The sequence below is a fragment of the Populus trichocarpa genome, chromosome 1, assembly GCF_000002775.5.
Source record: "Populus trichocarpa isolate Nisqually-1 chromosome 1, P.trichocarpa_v4.1, whole genome shotgun sequence".
In the NCBI taxonomy this organism is placed as follows: domain Eukaryota; kingdom Viridiplantae; phylum Streptophyta; class Magnoliopsida; order Malpighiales; family Salicaceae; genus Populus; species Populus trichocarpa.
This window is the reverse complement of record NC_037285.2, coordinates 25,647,297-25,669,045: the sequence shown is the minus strand read 5'-3', so window position 1 is coordinate 25,669,045 and position 21,749 is coordinate 25,647,297. Positions and strand designations below refer to the sequence as shown.

The 21,749-nt window shown below is 32.0% G+C and overlaps 2 protein-coding genes across 3 annotated transcripts; one reads left to right on the top strand and one right to left on the bottom strand.

Moving 5' to 3' along the window:
- Positions 1-6,605: 6,605 nt before the first annotated feature.
- Positions 6,606-9,064, top strand: LOC7485709 (uncharacterized protein At3g17950). 2 transcript variants are annotated; one of them, XM_002298325.4, is made up of 3 exons: positions 6,606-7,005; positions 7,259-7,408; positions 8,311-9,064. In XM_002298325.4, the coding sequence occupies exons 1-3, from the start codon at positions 6,994-6,996 to the stop codon at positions 8,788-8,790; spliced, it is 642 nt and encodes a 213-aa protein (XP_002298361.4). In that variant the 5' UTR covers positions 6,606-6,993; the 3' UTR covers positions 8,791-9,064. The 2 variants fall into 2 exon arrangements, with proteins under 2 accessions (XP_002298361.4, XP_024464345.2); XM_024608577.2 differs by lacking the exon at positions 6,606-7,005 and adding an exon at positions 7,042-7,173.
- Positions 9,065-12,061: 2,997 nt separating this feature from the next.
- LOC7485710 (putative E3 ubiquitin-protein ligase XBAT31) lies at positions 12,062-15,385 on the bottom strand. The gene is made up of 8 exons (XM_002299842.3): positions 14,973-15,385; positions 14,735-14,794; positions 14,553-14,624; positions 14,316-14,437; positions 14,059-14,199; positions 13,867-13,974; positions 13,390-13,648; positions 12,062-12,751 (listed from the first exon to the last, which is right to left on the bottom strand). Exons 1-8 carry the CDS (start codon positions 15,147-15,149, stop codon positions 12,362-12,364), a joined length of 1,329 nt encoding a protein of 442 aa, XP_002299878.1. The 5' UTR covers positions 15,150-15,385; the 3' UTR covers positions 12,062-12,361.
- Between the last annotated feature and the right edge of the window lie 6,364 nt (positions 15,386-21,749).

The window sequence follows — 21,749 nt, the reverse complement described above, 5'->3', positions numbered from 1 at the left end:
GAGTGAAAGTTTTATGCGTTGACTCTCCCGGGGGGAACAAATATCCTCCGTATTGGATGCATGACAGCAGTGCGAAGCTAACCCAAGTGGGATATTCCCTCGTGTGACAGAAAACATCTGAATCCGCAGGAATATTTGGTTGCTTTTAAAAACATAAAACAATAATTTTAAATAAATAATTTTTTAATTTTTTTTATAAAACAAGTAGATTATTAGGTTATTTTTGTCTGATGATAAAATTAAACTATTATGATCCTTAAGATGGTTCCATCTAAACTAATTTTACAACCATTCTCAAAATTGTTCGTAAACATGAAAGAAATTTTTATAAAATGTTGTATTTTAAATACCATTTTTTATTAATAATTAATTCTTTTATATCTATAATTTAATTTTTTTTTTATTAACGTGAGTGTTTAAGTTAGCTTGCACACAACTTGACTAAACTTACAAGCTCTCTAAAATTAACAATCGTATAAATCTTCAGTAATTTTGAAATTTATGATACGTCATAGCTTTTTATTATTATTAACGTGGGTATCCGGATCAACTTATATGCATCTCGACTAATCTCACAAGTACTTAAATTAATAATCATATAAGTTTTTAGTGGCCCTGAAATCATAATATACCTTTTAATATGCCTATATGAGGCAATTCCAGGGCTTCATTGGTTAGCACTGTCCAAATTATATTTTCAAGCTTAACAAGTCTATTTATAAGTTGAAACAAGCACTAAGGGCGTGGTTTCATGGACTTAAGAGTGTGTTTGGTATTGCGATAGCTGTTGTGATTGTGATTTGAAAAAAGTTGTTTTATAAAAGTACTTTTAGTTGAGGTTGATTTGAAAAAATAGGTGTTTGGTTAAAACTGTGATTGAAATTGAGGTTGAAGAAAAAATAGTTTAATGTGTTTGGTTAAGAATGATTTTGAAATTGAGGTTATAAATAATTTAAAAATATATATATATTAATATTGATGGTTTTAAATTTAAATATTGTAGAATTAATTACTCCTATTACATCATGAAATAAATAATACTTTATATAAAATATTTTTTATTATTCCATTAAACTATTTATAATTCCATTAGGTACAAAATTCATCCGATAAGAACTACATAATTTTTTGAGCGTGTAATAAAATTAGATAAAATATTATCAGGTATAAAATTGATATTACAATGCGAGTGAATTTAATTCACTCTATACTAGTTTTTCGGGAAAAAAATATTGTTCACATCACAGTGCGAGTGAATTTAATTCACTCTAAACTAGTTTTTTTAATAAAAAAAACTGTTGAAAAAATTAACACACTGAAAAAAAAAAAATTGTTCACGTGAATTGCATTGTTAATTAAGTGAACAGTGCAAGTGAATTGCACTGTTCATTGTTTTTTAAGTGAACAATGTATCAATGTACACTGTTCATGCTAATTGCACTGTTCAGTGAAAGTGCAATTAGCATGCACAGTAAGCAAGAAGCAGCATTTTACTGCTTTTCCTTTTCCTGTGTTTCAGACGCAAAAACATGTAGAATCCATATACAGTAACTGTGTTTTTTTTTTTTTATCAAACAGATTATCTTTGCATTTTAAACAAAACACAAACACAACCTCGTTACCAAACATAGACTATGTAATTTCTTGCTCAGTATTGGCTTTCAAGGTTGACATACTTATTCTTCTTTATTTATTTTCAATGATGTCATGAGTCATGACGTTATTTATCTACTTGTATACATAGATGGTGATACTCTATTAGCTTTGTGTTATGCTGCGATCAGATTAACTTTTTAAATATATTAAAAATAATATTAAATACATGAAGAGTGTTTTTTTTATAGTGTTATCAAATCGTGTTAATTTTAATATTTTAATTTTTTATTTAACTTAAAATTTTAATTAAACTATATATGTAGGAGCTAATCTGATTTAAATTAATTAATTTTATGAATTCAAAAGAGACCTGATGAATAACCGGTAAAAATATGGCTTAACTTAAAAAAAAATTCAAGATAATAATTTTTAAAAAAAATATCAAGACAACAACAAATTAAATCAACCCTGGTCTCCTTGCGACCCAAGTCATGGATTATATTAGGTTTAATAACTTTTTTTATAAACTTTTTTTAATTATATAATAAAAATAGATACTCGTAAAATTAAACACCAACTCTAAAATAAATATTTATTTGAAACTGTGATAACCCAATAGAAAACAAACAAAAATAAATCATACAATTTATTTCCTAGCCAATCAAATATTGAAGGAAAAAATTAAAAATTAAAAAAATAAAAGACCAAAAACAAAAAAAAATATCTGGTCGGTAAGTAAACCCATCAAGCCTATAAATCATGTAACCTAGGCTAGCATGTCACCCGTGAACCGGGTTATGAACTCCTCTAGGATTATAATTTGTTTTTTAGGCTATTTTTTATTTAACTATATGATAATAAAAATATACGATCGCAAAATTAAATACCAACCCATTACCAAGATATTTTTTTAGACCGAGATAACTTTATAAAAAACGAATTGAAACCAATTATGAAATTGAATTTCCAATTAACATAATATTTATAGATTAAATCGAAAAAAAAGTTAAACTTGTCAGACCCACAAACCATATCAACTAGCCAAACCTGTGAACAAATCTATGGACTTTATAAAGTTTAATAACATGTTTTTTTTTCAAAACTATTTTTTAATTATATGAGAAAAAAATAAATGACAAGAAAGTTAATTTCAATTAAAAAGAACAAGAAAAAAAGACACCTTGACAAACCCGTAAACCAGGGCAACTTGGATTATCCTAACAAACTCGTAAACCACTTTAACCATATAAGAAAACAAAATAAAAATAAATAAATTATAAAATTTAATTTTTAATCACTCTGATATTAATAAATAAAATAGATAAAAATAATTTTGAAAAGAAATAACAAAAAAAAAACAATAAACTATGAATTACTGTTGGAATCCAATATAATTACGGTGGACAGTAGGTATGGATGAACAGTAGTTTCTCCGAACCTTTAGCTTAATTTTCTTAACTGGGTACGTATAGCTTAACCCTACTTTATTGGATTATTCGCAAGCTCTCTTCAGAGTAATTTAAGGAATCTGCATCACATATTAGGAATCGAGATTATTGCACACAATAATGGATTTCTTCTTTCTCAGAAGAAATACCTCCCCTAATCTTGTGACGAGCACATATACATGGATGCTTCGAAATCAGTCAAGACCCCTATGACTATCTAATAGGTGACCCCATGCACGGTCCATAATGGTTGATTCTTTCTATCATGCTTGTTTAAACAGACCTGATCTTGCTTGCTGAATCAACAAGCTCTGCCATTTCATCCGGCTCGCCTGCCGATTTACATTAAAAAGCTTGCAAGAAAGTGTTGCGATACATTCGTGACACCATTGATCATGGACTACTGGTTACACCTTCAGCTGCCAATCAGTTGCAGGCCTTTGCTGATGCAGATCGGGCAGACACGCAAAAAGATATATAGCAGTTCTACAGGTGGCTTTGCCATTTACTTGGGAAAGACCCTTATTTCTTGATCATAGACAAAGGCAACAGCTGAGTTGATTTGGTTAAGATCACTTTGAAAAAGAATTGGGTCAAGATCTTCAACAACCTGTGTTCATATGGTGTGATAATGTCGATACAGCTTATCTAATCCAGTCTTTAAACCTCAAACTAAACACATAGAGATTGATTATTGCTTTTGCGGGAACATGTCTACAAAGTTCAGTATATTTCTAATTGATGAGGTGTTAAAATCAGATATCCTAAAAGTGATAAATCATGATTCAAATAAGAACCAAATTATAAATAAAGATAAGATATAGGATTAAAATAAAATTCTCAAACATTACAAAGATTAAAATAAAACTTCATGGAATATGAAAATAAAAAAATTGCAACCAGACAAAAGGTGATAATGAATCACCGTTTTAATAGATTTTTAATTTCATTATACCAAATATATTATCACATTTCCTAAAAAAAGAAATGAAAGAAACGACTAGTCAGGAATGAGTTAATGACTGAGGAAAACAAAATTTAAGATTTAAGGGAATGAAGAGAAAGAAGATTTCAAATTATAATGATTTTATCATGAAAACAATTATTTAACTTTTAAAAGAAAAAAAGTAATTAAATAATATTTGTGATTTATACGATAAATTAAAAATGGAAATTTTTGGCAATATTGTGTTTCAAAACGTAGAAGCTTTTCTTTTTAAAAAAAAAAAAAAAAACACGATTCATATTATACCCACTTCTATTTCTTCAATTAAATGCAAGGAAAAAAAACACTTTTAAATAACAAACTCCATCTTCTTAATTTTTCTTAATCCAAGGTGTAGCATTAAGTCTATTATTTATTGTTACATATTAGGATGACGATTATTTGAAGTTTTCAACCATACAGACCAACTCTGGCCCATCATAATTGGGCTAAGCCACTTGCAATTACTAGTGGGCTGATTGTTGGGCTGGCTTTGGAAATTCTCACTCCAATAAGCCCACTCACGGTGTTGGGGCAGTTCTCACAGGAGGCTCCTCTTCTTCCCTTGTGGACGAGTTAAGATCAAGTTGTGTTAAGGTTGTAGCCTAGTGGGCTGCCCTGAATTCTGGGTGATATCTATGGGCCACTGACAACAGTTTCGAAAAAGTAATTATCTATTTCTCTTTTTGCAAAAAATAAAACAACAATTATAAAAAACTTTTACCAATACAGTTGGTAAAAAAAAAATGTTTTCCCGCTAGAGTAAACAGGACAAAACAGGTACACGTAGTATTTTATATTTTTATACTTATACAAAAACTAAAAACCTTGCATGCATACCACAGTGACATATTAAAAAGTCTAATTACACACTTTTAAGTATTTTTTTAATTTAAAAGGACTAAATTATTTTATTTTACTTGTTCAAATATATAAAATCTCATTCTTTCTCCTCACTGCAGTTGCAGGAAAAATAAATAAATAAATGCATTATAACCACATTATGTTTAATTTAAAGTTTTTGAGTTTTGTAATAACCTAATAGGATTAGGATTTAATTAAAACTATTTTAGAAAAATAGTTTTCTAAATGAAGAGAGTTTATAAGCCAAAAAGTTTTATTTAATAGATTCTAAAATATTTTAGGATGTTAATGGGGATTTTAATAAGAATTATTGGTTAGAAATTAAAATAAAATGATTAATCAAATGTGACTTAATTGCAAATAAGTTTTAAAAATTGGAGACTGGAATGTAATTTATACATGGAATTACAATTTTAAAACTAGAAAAATCAAGTAAGGACTTGATTGAATAAATTTATAAAATTATCCTGAAATAATATATATGTTATTATTCATTGTCAAATTGATATTTTCTCATTTATAAGGTTTTTAGTTTGCTTATAAATAGAATGTCATGCTTTTTTTTTTTTTACCGTACACAAAACACTTGAAAAACATAAAAGAAAAGAGCTGGTACTCAAATGCATAACAATTTCTCTTTTCAAAAAGTGTTTAGGAGATTTTTCACTGGTAATTTGTGTGGATTACTGTTAGAGACTAGATACTTGGATGACTTTTGATTTGTGATAACCCAACTTTGAAACAATGATTCAAAGCCGAAAAAAACATATAATTTTCAAGTAATGATCTTTGTATAAACCTTAAATAACTCTAGATTTATCTAATAAGATCTTAAAACTCCCAAAAAATTTTAGATTTATTTTTTTCACCGTGTATATGTATTTCAGAAAGCCCAACATCAATATCATATCATCATTTTTTATGTTGACTATTTTTTTTTTTTTTTTGATTCACGTGGGGTGTCCGGGCCAGCTTACGCGCACCACGACTATTCCCCACGGCCCACTGGACATCCTGCAAGCCCAGGAGCAGGTAAGGCACCGCGGGGGTGACAGGCGTGCACATAGAGGGTCGAACCCGGGAGGGGGGGCGGAACAAGTCCACGATGGACCACAGCAGCTAGACCCTCTATGTGCTGGGTACACACGAGAGCTCGAACCAGGGCACTCAGGCAGGGCAAAGCCTGCCAAGGCCACTGAGCTACAAGCCCCGTGTGTATGTTGACTATTTTTAAGTGTATAAGAAGGATGAAAGATAAAAACGATATTTAGTTTCTATTTTTTTTATAATTTTATGAATAAATTGTTTTGGCTTTGGAAATAAAAAATATGTTAATCAGAATTGACTAGTATTTAAAAAAAAATGCAAAATGTTTTTTTTTAAATATTGTTTTGATTTTGCTTACAGTAGGTGAAATTAAAAAAAATGACTAGAAATAAAATACTTCGAGAAAACAACAATTGAATTGTAAAAAAAAAAAAACTAATTGAAAGAATAAATCATAAACAGACTTAAAATATTTTAAAGAAAAAGTTTTATAATTAATTAGTATTACATTTAAAAAATAGGGACGGAATACCGGCATTCCATGGAAGAAAGAAAATTCTCCGTGGACCCTTTACTGGATTTGACAGCTTCCAATATAGGGTAGTTCTATAGTTTTCTCGAGCACAGTTCCTGATCTTGCCATGGACACCAGCCAAATGTTGGGTTCACTTTAAAATTTTCTATTGGTACAATATGATATTGTTCCCTCTTTTGAGTTTCTAGTCAACAAAATTTTAGTAAAGCGAAGAAAAGATTGAATGCAAATGATAAGTCATTTTTCCTTTTGACCCTCTTCTGCTTGTTTTTACTATCCCACATGTAATCAATGGCTATTGCACTAGTGAAGGGCTCCTGCTTTGGACCTCACTTTCTCGTCTTCTCAGAATCTATCACACCCACCTGTCTTGTCTTGGAGAGTAGAAAACACAAAGGAAATGACCCTTCTTTCTTCTAAAATAGTGCCCGAATGAACTCCCTACAGTGACTTCCTTTTACATATAGTTCAATCACCACAACCATACAATTATCACAAGAAGTAGTCTCTTGGCAGATATGGCTCGGCAGGTATATCTTTGTCTTCTTGTTCACTTCTTGGATAATTCCTCATGGATTGTCACTTAGATTTTTATGTTTCTCTGAGTTTTCGAATGTGGGTGTGTGTTCTTTTCCTATCATTTGCCAGAGTAGAGGGTCTACCATTTCTTTGTCTCGTTGTTCTTGTATCTGATGAAAGTACAATTATCTTCCTTGTCTTTTTATGTGCATTATTTTGAGGTTGCAGGGTTTCGAATAATACTGCTGACTGATTTGATTGCAGGAAGAAGGTTGGCCTCTGGGTTTGCAGCCCCTGAATGCAAGAGTTGGGATAGCTAGAAATGGTGATTTCTCTGGATCAAGATCATTTAACACTTTAATCACTGGTTCTCCAACTTCTTCAACAGATTCTTCGTCAGATCTAGACACCGAGGTCAGTAAAATGACAAGATTTTACAGTGAACGTCCACTTTATTGCGTTTTTTCAGTAGTCTTTTCAACTATAATGTAACTTGTTTTTGTTTCTTTTCAGTTTGTTTCGTTCACATACCTGAATTTGCTTAATAATTATGGGATTTAACGAGAGATTTTTTTTGGTTCCTGATTTTGTCTTCCCCATTTTGGAATATAGAGGGTGTGCCCAATGAACAATGTACATTAATTTGAATGAAGACTAGCAGTGCTTCCCTTGACATTTTCTTTGAAACGAGTATTAACGCAACATCGAGAATCTCCTTTCCTCATATAGTAAAGCATGATTGTTTTCGAGCTTGTTTATCAATCTTTTTTGTTAATTCACTCTCAAAGCGCCTTTTATGTACTTTTCAGAGTGCTGTTACTTAAGCAATTAGGTGCCGTTCATAATCAGTTGTCAGTTCAATGCACCAGCACTTCATAATTGCTATACCAGCCATTCCTCGTGATATTACAGAACAGGGCACAAATTGATGTCTGCAGATTGAATTCTGTGGTCCTTGTGTAACATATTTTTCACATATCGCCATCAATCTCAGATCCTATCTACTTATAGTTTTGGATCAAAGCTTGAAATTTTTGTTGATAGGAGAAATGAAGTGCAGAAAATATGATTTAAATATAGAAAATCTATAACTAACAAGAAACTCTAAAGAAAAGACTGGATTCATCTTGTACACTTTCTTCGGCTGAACCAGAACCCAGCTGCCTAGCTTTACTGTCTTTAATGAGCCTCTTCTGTAGAAGCAACTGCTTGGTTTGAGATTTTTTAATCTTTTGACTTGGCTTTGTAAATAGAAAAACTGAATGTCTTGTCAATTTAGAATCATTATGGCTGATCATCTATATGAATGATTTCAGTCTACAGGGTCTTTCTTCCATGACAAGAGCATTACGCTGGGGAGCCTTATAGGTGTTTCTAACATACTAGAGCTCTCAAGAAAATCAACAAGGACAAGGAAAGTTGAAGTAGTAGAGGAGAAGAAGAGTTGCAAATCCAAAACATGGATTTTCTCTTTATGTTCAAGAGACACCACTGATGCCAGAATTGTGAATAATACTCCGTCTCTCGGCCATTTTCTTGCTGTGGAGAGAAGAGCAGCTGATGAATTTAGAAGGAATCACGGCCCTTTTATTCATGGAACTCATGACGAGCTTGAACTTGCTCAGCCTGTTACAGAACCCAACTCTCTATTTGTTAATGGCCATGTTGCTCCTCCTACACTAAATCAAAGCTGCGGTGCCGGAGCTGAAAGGAGCGGAAATGAAGAATTGGAGCACTGTAGTGGTTATGGAGTACCAGTTCTATTTTCATGCATGTGTGGACAACCCTCTCTTTGAATCACCTTCTCCTCACAAAAAAATCCTGTTGTCTTCTATTGATGATTGAATTTTTCAAGTCCTGTGTAGAAAACTAAGAGTGAATAATTTTTATTGGTATCAGGAGAAAAAGGAATCTATTTCATGAATCATGCCTCTGCACTCGATCTCTTCTAGTCAAATCCTAGTGCAGAGGGTTTTCCTTTTTTGTTTTGGTCAAGGTTAATTCCATTGTAATTTAGCTTGATTTAATGATTTCTTCCCGTAAATAATACTAGCTATAAATTTTATATTATTTCAGAAATAAGTACTTATAGTTATTTTATCAGTTTACTTTTAAAAAAAGAAGATAAATACGAACATGAAAAAGAAATTACATTTAATCTATAAAAAATTATAAATATATCTTAACCTAAACTTAAAAATAATTTGTTTTTACAAAATGAACAAGTTGATCCTGGAGTGGAGGGAAATTCGTTGATCTTTTCATAGTTTTTCGAGCATGTTTATTATGCCCGTGCAAATATTTTTTTAATGCTGAATAATATTTCTTTTTTTTTAAATTCAAGAACAAATATATATATATATATATATATATATATATATATATATAGAAGTTAAATAATTAGAAGATAAAACAAAAGTTTGGCTAGCTACTTTTTCTTAAAGAAATCAATCAATAACTAATTCTAAGGGTATAATATTCCATTGTTGACCCAAAAGAATTGAATCAAGAATCCAAATCATGGTCAAAAAGCACTTAAATTTTTATGTTGGAAATCAAAATCAGGCATTATATATATATATATATATATATATATATATATATATATATATATATATATATATATATATATATGTTTCACGGCTTGAATGCCTGCAGCCTGCTGAAGAATACGCCATGCTTTCTTTCTATGACGGTACAAAATATTTTTTTTATTTTTTGAAATATTTGGAAAATGACGATTACTTGGTATAATTCTTGAGGATTTTTTTTTTAAAATTAGCATTGTTGGTTAAAAGTATTAGCAGAATAATATTATTTGAAAATAATTTAACAAAATAATATATTTTTACTTTGTTATATTTTTAAAGCATGACATTTAAATATATCGTACTTTTAAAGAGTGACAATTTAATATGTTGTTTCATTGATAATCTCTTTGCTTAACTGATCTGCTAGTTGATCTAGTTGTATGAATCAATTGACTGTTTCATATAAAAATTATAATTTTATAATTTTTTTTCAAATATATCTTATGAGTGTCGATGATGTAGTCAAGCTTATGATAATAAGTGATTATATGCAATCGGGTGTAAGTCTGTCATATCTAGATGAGGATTTGCTTTAAACAGATTATACGGATGACCTAACAGATGCATTTATTAATTAATGGAACAAGTCTAGGCAGGTCTGGTCATGCTAGACAAAATGATGATTCAAAAAGACTATAACTTTTGATCCGATTGTTAGATCACGCTTAAATGTTATCATTGAATCGCTACTCCAACCATCGAATTTTTAGATATAAAAAATAATCATTATGAGATCTTGATTTTGATAATTTTATAATTTTTTTTTTATTTTAAAAATTGATCGATCAATTTAACTAACCATTATAAATCAATCTATTAATTAATCTTGAATTTAATTAATAATATCACAGCTGTCAACCACCGTCAATTAAGATTTTGATGCAGTTAAAAAATTGCAAAATTTAATAAAATATTATAGTTAAGAACCGTGATATAAAAAAAACATGTTATTTCACCGGAACGGAACTCTATGCTTAATTCTCCATTTGTGTTGGAATATCCCAATTTTTTCAATTCTTGATGGCTGCCTGCCAGCGACTTTTCTAACCGCTGATATTTCTGCTCGATGTGAATTCCACCAGTAATTGACGGCTAATTATTTTTTATTGTCCGGAAATAACACGTTCCCATATCCATGTGAATATTATATCCTCGAGCTAGCTTGATCGGAAATTCAGGTCTATAATATTTACTCTTTATTTATTTTTATTAGTCAAATAGGGCCCTGAAAAATGCCCCATCTCTCTCTAAGGTCATAGACTCATAATCTAATATTTGTTAGCGAAAAGACGTGTTGGTGGATATTCTTGACTGCTTTATAGCAAATCCTTTGTTTAAAGAAGAAAACCCTGTCATATATAAATATAAATGCCACTACACGTATAAAGAACCAACGATTAAATTGCGTGTTGGGTGAGAATAATAGAAAATAACCTAATATTTACTCGTCAAAAAATCAATTTAATCCAATAATTTAAACTGTTAAGTGAGATCTCAATATATGATTTATATTATTCTTTAACACACTCCCTCAAGTGAAAGTCTTTTGGACTTGAAACTTGCACACTCACATTACCTTATGCTTAATTTTTTATCAAATAAATAGAGATGATTCTGATTCGAACTCATAACCGTTTGGTCATCAAAACTCTGATACCATATCAAAGAATCATCTCAACTTAATAACTTAAACTATTAAATAAAATTCAAGATAATATTATTATTCTCTCTATTTCTGCATTCAAATAAATGAGGCATGCTTTCTCCTTGCAGATCGGCCTTATCCACTCAGAAATTACTCGGAGACAGATCATACATGTTAATGTGAGAGTTGTGAGCAAAACGAGTAGAAACAAAACGCCTCTTACGGCGTTTACCACTTCAGGCAACCCAAGAGTCTTCGGACCCAGGCGGAGAAAGTCAATACCGTGTTGACGTCAGGGAAGGGGATATGTTGGGCAGGCCATCGGATTATCGTCACCTGAAAATAAATGCTTCCACGAGAGGAAGAGCTTGTAGCGTACTTATCTGAGAAGTCATTATGTAAAATGAAGTAGAGTATACTAATTAAAAACGATAACTGAACAGAGGCCAGCCAATTATAGGCCTCCTAATTCAAGTTAGGTGTGCCTGTGACGCTCAATGGCCCATCCACGTGTCTATAATCGTCTCAGATCATGTTCATTGGGCCCCTGCCCTTTGGCCCTACCACCCTGACTTCCTTCAACTTCTTATTATTATAAATCGTAATATATCATGTAGTCTGAGGTAGCAGCAGTGATTCAGCTGTTACTTTCCAAGATGAAAAAAATCACTCTTTTACCATTTCGGATATCTATCATAACTTCAGATATATTTTATTTAAAAATATTTTTTATTTGAAAATATATTAAAATAATATTTTATTATTTTTTAAATTTTATTTTTAATATTTGCATATTAAATTTAATAATCTAAAAACACTGGAGACATATAATTTTCAAAAAAAAAAAATTTAATCTTAGGCAATCGGCTTTTTCGCCGCCAAACGCCCCCAAAGATTACAACAAGATGAACCGCAGCAGCGCGACCATATTTCCAAACTTACCAATCCAAGCTTTCTTATTTTTCACATCTACATGGCTACTTGAGCCGGCTATCTATCTATCTATATAGAAACCCAATTGGGTCCAGCACCGACATCGTGTCCTTCATATTTTTGCCCTCGCTTTGGAACTCAAGGAATCCTTGATTGCCGAATGGAGAATATTTGATAATCAAACGCTATCAAGTATCATCAAGGCTTATCCACCCACTCATTTTCTGCAGCAATCCTTCCTGAGCCACGGCCACCCATTTTTCCAAATGTTGCTGATAAGCCCTTGAAGCTGCTGCTTCCCTCACTGAAGTTCAGTGACCTCCTGGACTTTCTCAGCTTTGGGGAACCAACGTCCCCAATGTCCTGATCAGCATCATTGCAATCCTTCATCTTAGCAACCACTAGGCGGGCAATGGTGCTACGACAGAATGGGCAAACTGGAGGGGTAAGGCATGCGGTTGTAGGGTTGGGTTTGTTATGGCAGCAGAGGGCCAGTGTGCATTGTGCACACATCTGATGGCCACAGTCTTCGACTTCAATTGTACAAACCTGCTCAAAGCATATGCAGCACAACTCTGTATCGCTTGCCTGCATTGTATATTTACAAAATAGACTAATTAGTCCCATAACGTCAAACTGTCTGCTACCCGCTTCAAAGTAGCTCAGCCAGCATTGGCCCTAAGAAAGAAATTTGCAAAATATAATGACGATACTAATAATAAAAAAAATAAAAGGAATTCGCCAGGTAAAACAGGAAACAAGAGCCAAGTTTTAAGCGCAGCAAGACGTGTTTAGCTTTCATCTAATATTTGCTTAAGAATCTGAAACTCCAATTTCAGCTGAAGAATCAACTACGAGGATCCTATTGATATCTATGCTTAAACATCAATTGTATATCATGATCTATGGCAGAAGCTGTCACTTCTATTATTCAGTTTTGAGCACATCACTGATTATCAAATGTTGAAGAAGTAAAAGTTATTCGTGGGTCTTCAATGGTTCAGAAACTAAAACACGAGTTCACATGAAAACTTGAGACTTTTGAAGTAAAAAGCTTTTAAAACTAGTTTTAGTTTTGAAACACTCGCCAAGCTCATCCATTTTCTGCGTAAAGTTTTCCAGCTCTCAACAAATTCGTAACTCTGGCCTCCCATTTGTTTACATTTGTTTCCCGTTGATTTTTTTTTTTTTTAAATGATCCCTTACAGATAAGCATGGAAAATCACCTCAGATATATTGTCATCTGTCCCATCATCAGAATGTGATGGAGATGGAAGAGAGTACCCCGTTCCCTTCAAGATGTTCTTTTCCCTCTCCCTGTTGGCCTCCATCAAGGCACACTCTAGCAGAGCTTTTGCCTCTTGATTCAGCTCACTGATGAACTTCAACGGTGACGGCCAGACAAGAGGCTCTGCTGACGAAGGATTGAGAAGAGCTGCACATGTTCCATTTCTGTACTTCAAAGCAACTACATAAGGTATTCTCCTGCATTTGGATGACCATGTAAATAAGAAAACATTCAAGCTATAAAGCAACTACTGTTATAACATTACGGAACCCAATGCTTTCTGCCTATTTTACTTGCAAAACATTTTCCAGAATACATAAAAGAACAAGGAAACTATATGCTTTGTTAGCCAATATCATTGCATAAAGAAGGTGTTAAAGGTGCTAAATTAATGAAAGATGAAATCAAATAATACCCAGATGCATCTCTTTGCATACGATCTGCACCCCATGCCAGCAATTCACGAATACAATCAAGAGATCCTCCTCTGGCAGCCAAATGAAGAGGAGTGGTCCCCGGGGAGCTGTAGTAGCAATACATCAACAAAAATTAAAACAAGAAATCATATCAAAGGTAAATAAATAAGTTAGATGAAATATCACTATACCCATATCCGCCTGTTGAAGAACAAACAAGAGCACCATTGTCTAACAAGATATGTACACATTCAGGCCGCCTTTGACGGGCTGCTAAATGCAATGGTGTTGCTCCTCTACCGTCTCTAATATTGACAAACCGCGTATATCCCCTAGATTACAATTCCCACACAAGTTATTACCATAAAAACTAAAAGTCAAAATCATCAAGAAGAAGAAGAATGAAAAGGAAAACGAAGCCAATCTTCAGAATGAAAGATATGGTTACCAAGAAACAGCAACAGGGCTGGATTGAACAGCAGAAAGAATAGCTTGAAGGCAATCAGAATGGCCATAGTAAGCAGCAAAGTGCAAGCAAGTTCTTCCATTAAGTGAATCAAACTTCAACATCTGAAAAAAATAAAACAACTAACGTCATCAGTATTCTAATTCACAATTAAAATAAGAACAAGTTAACCTCTAAAATAAAAATAAGAATAATATGACGTCTTGAACTACGACATACATTTGCTCCTGCTTCGACGAGCTTCTTCACACATGAGATTTTGCCATGCATTGCAGCCAACATAAGCGGAGTCTATTACCATTCACAATCAACAAATCAAAATCACAAGAAGTAAAAAGAGCTATACCACAAGATCAAACCAAGAGAGAATTCACATTCAAAGAAGATTACAATGATATTACCTGCTTCTGACGATTCACCATATCAGGATCCACAGATCGCTCCAGAAGCATTGATAAAATCTGCAACAGATGAAAAAATCCATTTTCCATCAGCATTCACCAAAACAGAAAGAATCTCACGCCAAAAAGAAAGGGTAAGAAGTTTAGACCCCAAAATCAACAACCCAAAAGAGTAGTTATTAACCAGTACAGAAAAACACGAAAATCAACGCTTAAGAAGAAAAGCAAGAAAAGGGACCTCGATCTGGCCATTGGCAGCAGCAATATGAAGCGGATACTGGCGATCATAAGTAGTTTGATAAAGCAGAGATGGGTCTCTCTCAAGCATAGCATTTACAGTGTCCAAGTCACCGAAATGCACAGCAGAGAAGAACCTATGATCTTGACTCGCTGCACAACTCAGTCCCTGGCCCATGATATATAGATAAAATAAAAATATTGCAAAGACTGGCTCACTTTCTATGTGTAAAACGGCGCGCACTTCACCCTCCGCTCACCGGAGAGGCGCTGCACCACCACCTTCTCCGACGAGAGGTGGCTCTCTCTCTCTCTCTCTTCCCTAACTCAGCTTTGCTGGATAGTCATTGGGAAACAAAGGTTCGTATCTTTAATAAGTCTAGAGAGAGAGAGAGAGAGAAGTGTTGTTGTACAAATCGTATTATTTTTTTTTATAGAGAGAGAAGAAATAGTATTGGAGTTTGGAGCTGCCCGGGAGCTGACCGTGTCGGTATGAGAGTGGGAGTTAGGGCAGCAGTCAGATATTTGTACGGGCAGATTTAGAGGTAGATTCCGTAAAACAGTGCATTTTTGGCTAAACTAAACTGGGCCTTCTCTATCCCCTTTGAAAGAGTCGTCATCTCGTCTTAAAATCTTAGTCTTGGACTCATCTCAGCCATTCAAAATTCCGCGGTGGTTTCCTATTGTCCGTTGGATTGTTACCAGCCAGTTTTGGAGTTTTTGGGCAGCAGGGAGTAAAAGTAACTGTAGTAAAATTGTGATTAGTTTTATGGTAATAGATAAGCTTCGTCTTATGTTATTCTTTACCAAAGACACTGACAGTGGAACAGTTTTATGGTAATGGTGATTTCTAAGTGTGACAAATTGACAATGAAGCCCCTCCTTTATCGATTGGCATGGCAAGACATGTCAAAGACATTATCTTAGAAAGGATGATAGTAATTCTTTTTTATGTGAAGCAATTTTCATTCACATCACATATTGATTAATATATTATAAAACTTGGTTTTGCGCAACAAATTGATCCTAGATTAAAATAGATTTATTTTAGATAACTTGTTCAAATCCGGGTTATGAACAGATTGAATTTAATTTCTATCCAAATAGATATTTTATTTATTTAATTTAATATGATTTGAATCAATAATAATCTTACATGGACCTATATTGTGTGGTATGAGGTTGCTAAAAAAACAAATTTGGTGTCCTGTTAAAGTAATCTTTTAGCTAGATATGTATATAAGATATATTTTTTTATTAACGTGGGTATTCGAGCTAACTTACATGTATCTTGACTAATTTTATGGGCCATGAAATTAACAATCATGTAAGTTTTTAATGTTCTTGAAAGAATTCAAACTCGTAATTATTAAGAAACAAACTCAAAATCTGATTAGTGGAGTTATCTTTAATGGTGTCATTTTTCTTGCCAAATACTTTCCAAAGGCAGTCAAAATGTAAGGATTTCTTTTCAAATTACAATGCATATTGTTTATACGTGATTGTATACACATTTTAATGAAAATAAACCTGCATATAAGATCCTAAAGTGTCGATTGTTTACACATTTTAATGAAAATAAACCTGCATATATATAAGATCCTAAAGTGTTGGTATCCTCTTTGATTAGATAACTAGCTACTAGGCATAAGTTTATACCCATTTGAATGAATTTTATTCCTCCCCTTTTCACCGAAAGCAAAGGCTAGTTATTTGAGGGGAAATTGTCAACAAAAGGGGGTGTCAAATTTTGAATTTTATTGCTGTAACCCGTAAAGAAAGTGCTCATGGAAAGCAGCAGTTCATATGAATCTTGAAAGCAGCTCCCATAATTGATTTGTACGAGAGCAAATCAGATCCTAGGCAAGATCGCAGTTTACTTCACTGAGACCTTGACTCCATTCAACAAACATTTGGAACCTCCTTTAAAATGAAGAAGTGCTTAAAGCTGTGGTTCCCATACCGAAGCAAAGTAGAATTTGGAACAGTGCTGCTCTGCCATTTTTATATAATCTCTGAAGAAGCATTGCACCGCTCCTCGTGGTCAAGGAAACTTCGCTTACTAACCAGCAAATCATCTGTATCTTAAGGTCTTCCATGTATAATGCACTGTAGATAGCTTCTCAGAAATTGTGTTTGAATAAACTAGTGCAAAACACGTCTATATATTAGAATGTGAATGTGATAATGGATTCTCAAACGTTAGGAAATCCTCTCGCCTAACTTATACTACGAGAAAAGCATATTAAACTGAGATGGGTATAATTTAAAATTTGCACGCGATCTTTTATTAAAACAGAAGAAGAGATGGAATGAGTCATTGGTCGTAGAAATGAAATGCAAGACAAATGGAGTTTCCAAGCGTTGAGTTTTGGAAATGGCATAGCAAATGGGTTTTCCGAAAAGCATTCAAATGACTTCCAATCCTAGAAAAAAATACCATAAAACTAGGTTTTGCCTTTGATCAATAAACAAAAAGGATTCGACTAACGACTGCTTTTAGAACACTTGTTAATAGTTGTTCAATGCTTCTAATCAATCTATGTTTTTCTTTTTTGTTTATAATTTATTGTAAGCAGTACTTAAGAACATTACTTTCTCAAATAAAAATTATTTAATTAATACCATATGCTGGTTTTTATTTTAATATTTGATTTTTATTATTTTTTTTAAAAATCAATAATAAATAAAGTGTAATGAATGTCAAACAACCAATTCAATCCAAAAATTTAAGCTATTATTTGAAAAACTTGTATAAACTCTTACTATTTTGTGTTTAATTTTTATCAAATAAATAAGGATAATAAGATTTGAACTCGTAACTGTTTGGTCATAAGGCTCTGATACCATATTAAAAAACCAATTCAACCCAAAAAATTTAAGCTATTAAATGAGAACTCAAAATATAATTTATATTATTTTCAACAATAAATATAATCAAATAATACTTAACACGTGTTTCAAGAGCACTTGGTAGCTTTATTTTTAAGGTAAAGAAACACAAATAATTGACCATAAAAAGAAATAACCATCACTGTGATTTTGCCCTGCACTGAAAAGCGAAGAAGATGATACCATGCTTATTATAAAGCTTCATCTCGTTCTACTTGTGCATGGGACACAAGAATAAAAGATCATAGTGTTAATTGTTAATTTTCAACTATTTTGGAATACAAAGTTTATATTAGTCGCTCAAGTTAAGTATTTGTCTTGTCGTTAATTTAGGATTAAGTTTAGTTGGCCACTTAATTAATATATTTTTTTTTAGTTTAACGTGGGTGTCCGGACCAGCTTGCGCGCACCTCGACTAATCCCACGGGCCCGGAAGTTAACGACCATGTAAGTCTCCAGTGGCCATCATATAAGCAACCATAGGGCTCGAACCTGAGATCACAGAGGGAGCAAACCTCTTAATCCCAAGCTTTTACCACTGGGCCACCACCTAAATGATTACTTAATTAATACTTTTGGATTTACACAAGTTAGAATCACTTAGGATTAAAAACACATGATGTATATATTCTGGAAGATGTAAATTAATTAATTAAATATAAAGTGTTTAAGGTAAGAATTCGTAGTTTGTTGGAATATGAATTTTTATATATATAAAAAAAAAACTACAAATCCAATTAACCAATTTTAAGTTATATAACAGATTTAAATTATATAAAACTACAGTAATTAAGACTCGAACTTCACTTCATTAAAAGAATTAATCAAGTAAAAAACCATTAATAAAGTAAGTATACTTAGTATTCAAGCATCGATATTTGCTTATGAAAGAAAGGTACTGACATAAATCAAGATACTAACGAAAGAGATATGCTAAACTTATATTATATACGAGGAGAAGATAAACATGGAACAATGGAAAGCAAGGGTGGGTGTAACTTGCACGCTGTTCTTCATCAGCTTTGGAGATTCTAACATGGATCCCCTCAAGAGTCGACATACTGCAGCTTCTCTGGCTAATAACGCGACACAGCAACAATTTACTGGTAGACAACTTTAATTGAGTTAAACTACTTAGATTTTAAGTTTGTTTTTTAATAGTTATAAATTTGAGTTTTTTTATGATCATTAGAAATTTACATGATTATTAATTTTAGAATTAGTGAAATTAATCGAGATAACGCAAATTGATCTCTACATCTATATTAATAAAAATATATATATATTTATGCTTTAGCTTTCACAGGAACATAAAGTTGTGATGAGACTAATCCAATTTCAAGAATTCAATAAGTAAATTTGTAGAACTCATGGCTTGTACGCCATGCTAAATGGACCCATAGATTAATGATTCCTGGAATCTGATGAGTGGCGATAGATTTAATTATTACATTTAAAGTGACCAATTGCCTGATTTGTCTAGTTAACTGCGGATTGCTTCTTGTTTACCATCATGCTTACTTTAATGAAGAAATCGACAAGATTGGCATATATGCTGATATGCATGGGTCCATTCCCATAATGTGTTCTTTGAGTGATCAATCTTTACTTGAAGGTTTTGCCTTCTGCGGGCGAGGATTAAAGCGACATAATGTGTTCTTTATTATTATTATTATTATTATTATTTACGTGTCCTTTTCTGTTAATATGAATTAGATAAGCAAACTAAGAGCTACTTATTTCTTTTCTTCTTTAATCATGAAGAGCTACCTAATTTTTACTATTATGCTGTTGGGAAAAAAAGATTTCTTGAACGAAAAAGGAAAGAGCATGGAATAGTTTTGAAATGGGTAATTAAGTAGGCCTAATAAAGTTTTCCAAGATGCAACGGGCCAAGAAAAATTAGTGTCCCAAGGTTAACGAGTTGCCCATGATTGTTTGGCAGGCCCAAAGTCAAAACCCCTCCCATTCTGGGCTCTGTTGACTCTGCAGTCGATCTGCCACTTGTTAGCAATATTTTGAAAATTGATCTCGTCATCAAATTAGAAAAGGTGAGGGTATGGAAATGATTTTTTAAAAAAAAACAAAAAAACAAGAAGAAGAAAAGAGATATATGATGCTAATATTAGAAATTTTATGTGAAGTTTCCCGATAAAATATAAATTTAAATTGAAGCGAAATAGTAATACTTGAGGAAAGATATGTAAGAACTTAAAGATTGCATAAAATCAAAACCAGCTTCTGTTTTTTTTAAATGTTTAATGCTTTAAATTAATATATGTTTAAATTTTTCTTGATAAGTTTGATACATTAATATAAAAATCTAAAAAAATATTATTTTTAATGATGAAATGACACATAACTATCTTAACTTTATAGGATGCTCATTTATAGGTCGTATAATTCACGAATTAGGAATGAAAATTACGATAAGAAAGTAAACTCCAAACATTATTATTTTTTATTTGAGAAATTCATTTTCTCTATAAATCTTTTACTTTCCAAAACCCTCATTACCTCTCTCTAAAATGATTCCTTAATTTAATTTGAGGAATTAACTTTTTTTGAATTTGGAAAATGATGTTTAAAGCTTTGTTTCATGTAAATTAACTTGTATTGAAAAAAATGTTATACATGAGAAATATTTTCTCAAAAATTACTTTATTTTTTTATGTTTGATTATGTTAATGAAAAGCACCTGAAAAAAAGTAATTGTTTGGTATTTAGTATGTATACGATGAAGTTCCAAGAAATCCATATATCTTGGGAGCAAAACTTATATATTAGATAATCGGTTAAATTTTTTATTCTAGCAATCTGATTTATTCTCTTTAACCAAAATGGATGATAACTGATATTTGATGTTTGATTAGCCAAAGTAGCTGGTAGTTGATACCTATATAAGATCTCATTTCATAGATTTGAGAACTTTTTGATACTTAAGTACATATATTTTTTTAGAGAAAATACAAAGATATATTTTTAGAGATAAGCTATGTGAATATGTATGCTAAAAATCCCTCATCTTGAAGAGATCATCCTCTCTTTTTTTAAGAATCCAACAGGTTTTTATAACTCATGATTCTTATCCTATAATCGAAGAGGACACTCTAAACTCCTTTCTTTTATTTTTTTTCTAGTATTAAAACATCTCTTAAGAGTTTAAAAAGGGAAGATATCTATGTATTATTTAATAAAGAAAAAATATCTTTCATTCATCATAATCTTGTGGTTCAATATGGAGCTTAATAAGATTATCAGAGTCATATATATTTGGGATCAATGCTTGACTGAATCTGAGGGTGATGAGTTTAAGATCTCACCAGGTACATACATATTTGAACTCAACACTTGGTTGAGCCCGAGGATACTAGGCTTAATAGTTCATCAGACTTATATATATTAGGGTTCAACGCTTGACTGAGCTCGAGAATGCTAGGTATGATAGTTTGTTAGACCCATATATATTAGGGTTCAATGTTTGGCTGAGTCTGAGTATACCGTGCCTCGTAGTTTGCCTAACCAATATATATTTAGACTTAGCACTTGACTGAGCTCGAGAATACTGGATTATCACCGTACATTTGATTCCTTGCTTTGAACATAAATTTTAGACAAACAAAAATATATATAAAACATGTTTATCCATCTATATAAAAAATATGTGTTGGAAAGTAAATGACATGAATTATCTGATGGTAGAGCTCGTGTTTTGTCAACGAAATTAGTCTTGTAAATATTTTTTATTTATTGATAGTTATAAGTTGTTTTTCATTGTTTAAAGTTTATTTTTCAGCTTAAAAATTAGAGATTGACCAAGTATATTAAAATAAACTAAACATAGAAAATGAGGAAAATATTTTACAGAAGCACAGCGAATATAACC